General features: G+C 40.6%; 1 protein-coding gene across 1 annotated transcript; it reads right to left on the bottom strand.

The window, feature by feature from the left end:
* Positions 1-431: 431 nt before the first annotated feature.
* On the bottom strand, positions 432-4,625 carry LOC137641055 (general transcription factor II-I repeat domain-containing protein 2A-like). Its single transcript, XM_068373502.1, has 3 exons — positions 3,858-4,625; positions 3,225-3,713; positions 432-674 (listed from the first exon to the last, which is right to left on the bottom strand). Exons 1-3 carry the CDS (start codon positions 4,623-4,625, stop codon positions 432-434), a joined length of 1,500 nt encoding a protein of 499 aa, XP_068229603.1.
* Positions 4,626-7,869: the final 3,244 nt, after the last annotated feature.

Consider the following 7,869-nt stretch of genomic DNA (forward strand, 5'->3'; position numbering starts at 1 on the left):
GTAGGAAGCCTCAAAGAGAGAGGTTCCAATACTGAAATACACTTACAGGATTACTCCGTCAAGGCTTAATACATGACACAAGGAACCATAGGAAACTTATGACAAGGTAAACCTGATCAAGAGACACATGATCACGTCTGTACAAAAAGGGGTAATCACCCAAACCAAATGAGATATAGATTAACTACCATTTAGACAGTTAGGCTGTAGCACTGAAGGAACACAAAGCATCCGAAAGACACCTATGAATCTGAAAAGGAAATGATGAAGTGCATCTTTCCATTATACCTTGAAGCACAAACTTCTGTTTACTCATTGCTAATAACAAGTTGAAGGAGTGCCCCAGAACGCATTGACAGCTACGTCGTTGCAGCAGGTTTGGTAACACTCCCGCAGCCACCACGAAATGGCGTCGCCTCCAATTGCTTCATTTAATGCCTGAAGAAAACGCAAGAGGATTTCCGACCAGTATATGCTTGCAGTCCCTTGATGGACATATACTGGAAAACGTTCAAGAAGGAAGCCACATCTTTAGGGTCAAAACCCGATGTCTTACTAGCCTGGTCTGCTCTTCGTATAATGTAAGTAATCTTAGCTCTTAACTGATTCAAACACAAATCAGACCCCATTGTATCATTGTGAAACAAAAGACCACCCTTAAACTGCACTGTTCTCTGCAAATACACTTTTGGACAGTATATTGGACACAGGAAAGGATCACCTGGTAGGGGAACTATTTTCCATAGACCCCAAGGTTTAAAGGGAAGTTAATTTTTAGCCAGAAAAGTGGGATCAGGGTATAAATTAACCTCACCATTATCCACAAATTCAATGTGGTTCTCGTTTCTAGAAATCGTCACATTATCATTAACCCGAGTACCGGAAGCCATCGCAATTAAGAACATGACTTTCTGAGTGGGATCATGAATAGAAGTCTTTTGATTGCCTATCTCCGAAGCTAATTACAAAACTTTGTCTAAAGACCAAGAGATAGGCTTCGGTGGAGCCGACAGCCGTAGCCTTGCACAAACCTTTGGAACTTTGTTGAAGAGATCCAAGTAAAACTCGACATCAAAGGTGTTTAGTATAGATCTAGTGAGGGCCGAATTGTACGACGAAATCGTGGAGGAAGCTAGACTTTAAACATGCAAAGTAAGTTGGAAACTTAAAAAAAAATCCATAGTAATCGACTATGGATTTATGTCTTTGACATATATGACCCATTTTGTCCATGACGTTTCATACTAAGTCATGGTGTTAGACGACTCATAGTTTCCACAAATACCCACTTATCAAGTTGAATTTTGAATTTCATTCCCAGGACTAGGGTGAAGATTGAAGATTGTTCGATCTCCATGATGAAGCATAAACAATCTCCTGCTGTCCATCCTGAGACAGAATCGAGTTGGTCACGGCACAAGTTAGAGTTTAAATCCGTGATCATGGGAAACCAGTTGCTCTTTGGCTACCAAGGAGCCACCAGAGCTGCCATCCCTTGAAAGATCTAAGTCTGTCCAAAACCTTCATGAGGAGGTTGAACAGAGGAACAGGTAAATCGTCGTCCAATAAAACCCATCCAGGGACATTGTGTCCATGCCCACTGCTGCTTGAACCACTTCCGGTGCTACCTAGCAGGGAAGTGTCATGTTGAGACTCATCGCAGACAGATCCACTTGAAGGCCAGAGACTTGATCTCACTGAAGGAGAGATGTTGACAAGTGCCAACCTTTCTTCTGAGCCAACGTAAAGACCGTTATCATTGCGGGGTTTAATTGAGAAGACCTCGACCCTTCTCTCTTGATTCAATTGACTATAACCCTGTTATCGAGGTTTATTTGGATATGAATGTTCTCCTTCTGGTATAATTTCTTGAGGGACAAGAAAACTGCCATGGACTCCATAATATTGATGTGGTATTGTTAAAATTTCTGAGACCATCAGTCTTGCACTTTCTTGGGTGGGTCATGACCCCCCAACCATCCAACGAGGCGTCCGCACAAAGTGTCACCACTTGAAGAGGGAAGCGCAACGGCACTGTCTGTGAAAGACTTATGGCAGTGGACCACAGTCTAAGTTGCTTCTGTAAAAAAACCAGGGTTTGCTTCTGATGGTTGGGAAGAGCTTTGGAGGCTCTCCTTCCCCCAACTCTGTGTGCATCTTTGAGTCGTACATTGAGGACAAGGTTCGTGAATCGTAAAGATCCTCGAACCCCTCCTAAGCGTCGCCTGGTGATCATCCCTGACTTGATCAGGGACTTGACTGACGTCTCTATTTCCTTTCCCTTGGAGAGAGGAATAGAATGGGAGTGAGACTTAAGGTCCCAATAAATATCCAACTGCTGGAAGTTTTGAGCTGGAGCCAATTTTGATTTCTTAAGGTTGACCTGAAATCCAATGGACTATAGGAACCATATAACTCAATTGGCTGCTTCTGAGCACTCTGTGCCAAGGGAACTCACACTAGCCGGTCAACCAGGTACGCCTCTACTTGAAGGCCTTTCTCCTGAAGTTGTTGTACGACAGCGTCGGTAAGCTTTGTGAAAATCCTCAGAGCTAAATTGAGCCCGAATGGCATAGCTCTGAATACGTAGCCCTTTCTCTCCAGGCTGCAACCAAGGTACAGGGATATGTGTTGACCTAACGGACGATACAAAGATGTCGGTAAGATCTAGACCAGGGGTGGGCAAACTTTTCAGTGTAAGGGCCACATTAAAAAAAAAAAATTTTACTGGGCCGCATAGTATATTTTCCAAAATAATTGATATCTACAATAGCCAAAATATATTGTTTTCAAACTGAAAATGCAATAATTTTTAATTTATTAGCATTTTAAAGTACTGTAGACTAGAGGATTCCCATGAAATGCATTTATTTAGAAAAACAATTTATTTAAAAAAAAAAAAGCAAAGTAACTCTGTTTAAGAAATAGAAGAATAATATATTTTTATTAATCAATAATTTGGAGTAGAAGTTCAAGGTAAACATATAAATTAAATCCAAAAAGACATATTTTATATATTTAGGGAAAAACTTCACATTAAGCATATTTGCTTGAAAACAAAGTAACTCAATTTAAAGACAAGAAATATTTGTATTGATATTTTAAAGCAGTAACTTCACATGAAACATAATCATTTATTAGACAAGCAAAGTAGCTCAGCAACTGAGCAACAGAAGTATCAAAATGACCCAGTGAGAATGATGCAATTGACTGCAATCATTTACCAGTTTGTTGAAATTAGGTGTCAAGTTGCTTGTACTGATTCTTAACACTGACTGAAGATTCGAGTCTGTGAGAAGTGACCTGTTCTTTGACTTGTTAACTTTCAATATAGAAAAAGTCTGCTCACATATGTAAGTTGATGCAAATATCACAAACATCTTTCTTGCAAAATTTTTCAGATTTATAAACTTTTCTGAGTGCAGAGATGCATAAAACTCGACCAGTGGTTTATTTTCAAAGAGCCTCTTTAAAGAGTTGTCGGCTTGCAAATCAATCAGTTCTACCTGCAGTTCTTCAGCAGCTGTTTCAACGTCACAGGCAAAAGGTGAGCTGAGCAAATCAAACTGCCCTTCAATTGCCTTGAAATCGGCAAATCTTCTGATAAATTCATCTCTTAGAGCCGTCAACTGGTAACTGTATTTGTCTGATAGTGCTTGTGTAACGGTTTGTGTTTTCAACAGAGGAAAATGAACAAAGTTTTGCTCTTTAAGCTGCTTGGAAAAAAGTTGAAGTTTCAATTGAAATGCTTTCACTTCCACATACAATTCATGTGCAAATAAACCTTTGCCTTGTAGTTTTGTGTTTAACTCATTCAGCTTTTGCATAATGTCCACAGCAAATGCAAAATCACAAACCCATTCGTCACACTCCATTTCCCTTGAAAAGTCACAAGAAATGTCTTTCATATTAAAAAACAAGACAACCTCTTCTTTAACGTCCCACATCCTTTTCAATACTTTCCCCATACTTAACCATCGGATATTTGTGTGGTACAGCACATCAGTAAAATCAGCCTCGATGTCTTCCAAGAAGCTTCGGAATTGCCTGTGATTCAGTCCCCGTGCTCTTATTAAGTTCACTGCACGCACCACTGGATCCATAACGTGTTTGAGTTTAAAAGATGATCTACAGAGGCTTTCTTGATGTATGATGCAGTGAAAAGACAACACACCGTGCGATGGAAAATCTTCTTTGATTTTATCATTCATCAAGGTCACTAGGCCACAGTGTTTACCTATGAGTGAAGGAGCAACATCAGTTGTAATACTTGCCAATTTATCCAGGCTTAATCTAGACCTGATTAGACTGTTAATGACACTATTGTATAAATCTTTTCGAGTAACAGTGTCTTTGAGAGACTCCATAGATAACAATTCCTCTGTAATTTCGAAGTTTTCGTCAATTCCTCTGATATAAATGAGTACCTGGGCAGTATCCTGAATGTCATTACTCTCATCTAAAGCAATAGAAAACCACTGAAAACTAACACTGGCTGTTAACACCTGATCTTGAATATTCATTGCAATTGCATCTATGCGACGAACAATAGTTCTTCGTGACAGAGATATGGCTTCCACTTTAGATATGACTTCAGGACACACAACACTGACAGCATCAACCATGCAATCTTTAATAAATTCTGCTTCTGCAAACGACTTATTTTGTTTTGCAATTTTATTTGCCAATACAAAACTTGCCTTTGTTGCATTCCTTTGTAAAGTTTTTTCAAACACATTTTGTTGTTTCTTCAAACTTTTCATCAGATCAGTGTTATGTATTATTGTAACAATGTACTATATTATTTCATGTGTTTCAGGTATTGCGCAACATTGCATCATATTGCATGAATAAGACATGTTATGCTTTATACATAAGAGTAATGATTTGTTTTGGTATTAGGATTCAAACATTTGTTGATTACCTCAGATAAGATGTGATTCTTTATGATTTGTACTGGAGTAGGATTTAAGTCTTTTCAGAGCGATGCTCTTTTGTTTAGCAATGTTTTGGTTTATGAGATTGTGTAGGACGCTCCATATGCACTTGGGAGTCAGCTGTCACAGAGTAAAGTTCGAAATGTAGTCTTTTATACATTAAACGTATTTTTATCATACCAACATATTATTATCCATCAAGCCAAAATCGACATCAGATGGGATCAGCTGAGAAATAATTACTAACAATTGATCATCTATGTTCCAGGTAATTATTATGGTTAATAGAACTTCCTACCAAAGTACAAAATCCCACAATCAGTTGCCTTCTTTTGCAGTTCTTGCTTTGATAAATTGCTTCCAAAGTTGGTGTGCTTGGTTTGAAAGTGCCGTTTCAAATTGTATTCCTTGAAAACAGCAACTGTATCATGACAAATCAAACATACAGCTTTAACTCCGACGTCAGTAAAGAAATACCTTTCAGTCCACTCTTTGTTAAATACTCTGCATTCGTCTTCAATTTTTCGTTTTTTAGAAGGCTTCGAATCACTCATTTTGGGTAAAGTTTGAAAGATAGTAAAAGCTGTGCTGAAATAAAATGTCCAACGTCTTCTTTCTCTGGAATCTGCCAGGACACTGAAATGATTGAATATAAGGCAATAAACTCGTTGGCGCGGTAACAAAGTTACAACGTGACCAAAACGTTTTGTACACTATCGAGATTTAATCCCACTGGCCACTGGTAGCAAACGTGTCCGATACACGCTTCACTCACGCATACGCCCATCCCAGATGCCGAACTGCATCTTTATTCAACGATGGCCAATTATAGATTAAAAAATGAATAAATAAAATAGAATAAGAAAATTAAAATCATGAAAAAATCTATTTCTGTCTGGTTGAAAAAAAATAATGAGTGAGAAAGGATGCAAATAAAATAGAGAAAAAATGCAAGATAGAGAGACAGAGATAAAAAAGCAGAGAAAGAGATAAAGAAGAGGTCAGGCAAGAGAATAGCCCTTTTGTCCGTAACAAAAGGGCAGGGAAAGAAATAGAGTGAGCGAGAACAAATTTCCGATTACTTACATTCCAATTTTAAAATACTGGTTATAAAATCCTTTTGGCCATTTAATATCCAATATTTGGAGGGCCGCATGAATTCCATTGGAGGGCCGCATGCGGCCCTCGGGCCGTAGTTTGCCCACCTCTGATCTAGACAGTGAAAGCCTCCAAGGGTGGTAAGGTCCGTATCTGCGAATAGTCAACATCCGGAACCTGTCGCACTGAACGAACAGGTTTAGACAGGACAAGAAGAGAATAGTTTGAGGCAAGCTCGAAACCATTTTGGCACACAAAGTAGACGACCTTGAAATCTCATAAATCTCATGCAGCGGATAATTCCTTTCTTCAAGAGGTCTTATACATACTGTTCCAGATAAGGTGATATTTCTGGAAGAATCTCCTGAACTGTGGTGGCCTTTGTTACTACTTCCAACCAAAGCCGTTGGAAATGACGTTCTGTGTCCAAGAACTGAAGAACCCACAATACTTGAACAAGGCTAACCATCCCCCTACCGGGAGACCTTCATTATTTTGTGTTGAGGACGTGAACCTCTTATTCCACTGCCGTTTTAAAGTCCACGACCCCTGGACATGCCTCCACTGTCAAGACGGCCTCGGAAGACGACCCTTACTCATACACAGGGTGGAAGGCTGGGGACTGTGACACCACTTGTTAGGGCACAGCATAGACAGTCTGAGGGATAGCGACCTAGGAAAGAACAAACGACTTGCAATGATAAGTCAGTTTGCGAGATCTCTTGGTTGTGGCCTCTCCCAGGGGTGAACTACCTCTTCAATGAGATTCCCCAATTCTGGAAGAGGCTCTAAGCTCTGTGACAGCCTTATCCGTAACTTCCTTTACAACCTTCTAAGGAAACAGGTCTTTTCCCCAGATGCTAGAGGTGAGAAACGTTTCAGCTCATGGCGGATGGTAGCTGTGTCAAGTACATGCTCTCTACAGGCTCAACAGACCTGAAAAGAAGCATAAAGGTTTTTCATAAAGGTAGCGACATAAGTTTTCACCAGCAAGGAAAGACTGAGGCATCTGCAAAATGGCCGATCATCTCCATAAACCACTACAGAGAAATCGACACTGACAACCATTATCTGGTCTACGACTCAGACTTAAGAAGGTGTTCAGGAATCCTGGGCAGCTTCTCAAGAAATAGGTGGCCGGCAACATCCTTATCCAGTTTACTCTCAGCATTACTCCACAGCCACGTAGCTCTTCGAAACAAAAGGGAAAACCATTTTGTCCGGAGCTAGAAGGAGGCCAAGCTCTTACCAAAGGCGGCAATCTGTATATTGATACCCCCTGCCATCATCATTGCCGCGTGCAATAAGGTAGCTAGAAGTGCAAGACCTTATACCTAGTCGACTCCTCTTGCTTCTCTAAGGCCTGGATCTCTTCACATGAGGCCTTGAACATCATCGTCTGGTATTACTAATTCCCCTCCATGAAGGCTTTCGTGTTAGCCATGAGTACCAGATGCACTGTAGTACATAAGGTACTCGGGAACTGAGGGGCTCCATGAGCCTAGCTGAAGATGTTGGGAGGAGAAAAAGGCGGCAACAGCCCCTGTCACAGAAGAAGCAATCGCCACCGTAGATCGGGAAACTGATGTCATAGTGGAGTCGAAATTGGTAGACACCACTGAATCCTTGATGAGATCAGACTTACCTCATCCTCTTACCCAGGTGCGAAGGTACCGCGGAAAGAACATGCGGTCGTCATCGGAGGTATCCTCCGAGACCCACCCGGAGTGAAGTAAATCCTTACAAACACTGCAATCCTGATGATCCCAGTACGATACTGGGCCTTTCATCCTCCGACACTTCACATGTGTGCGGCAAATATTGAGAGCACAAG

This window comes from Palaemon carinicauda, chromosome 5, assembly GCF_036898095.1.
Source record: "Palaemon carinicauda isolate YSFRI2023 chromosome 5, ASM3689809v2, whole genome shotgun sequence".
Lineage (NCBI taxonomy): Eukaryota > Metazoa > Arthropoda > Malacostraca > Decapoda > Palaemonidae > Palaemon > Palaemon carinicauda.

Bases quoted from the DNA above. Each gene is read 5' to 3' on its own strand.
- LOC137641055 (XM_068373502.1), bottom strand. From the start codon at position 4,625: ATGGTTGATGCTGTCAGTGTTGTGTGTCCTGAAGTCATATCTAAAGTG. The intron at 3,714-3,857 runs GTTTGTGATTTT...TTTTCCAAGCAG, and splicing joins AAATGGAGTGTGACGAATGG to CTTAAAGAGCAAAACTTTGT. The intron at 675-3,224 runs GTAAATGATTGC...GTGTATTTGCAG, and splicing joins CACCTAATTTCAACAAACTG to AGAACAGTGCAGTTTAAGGG.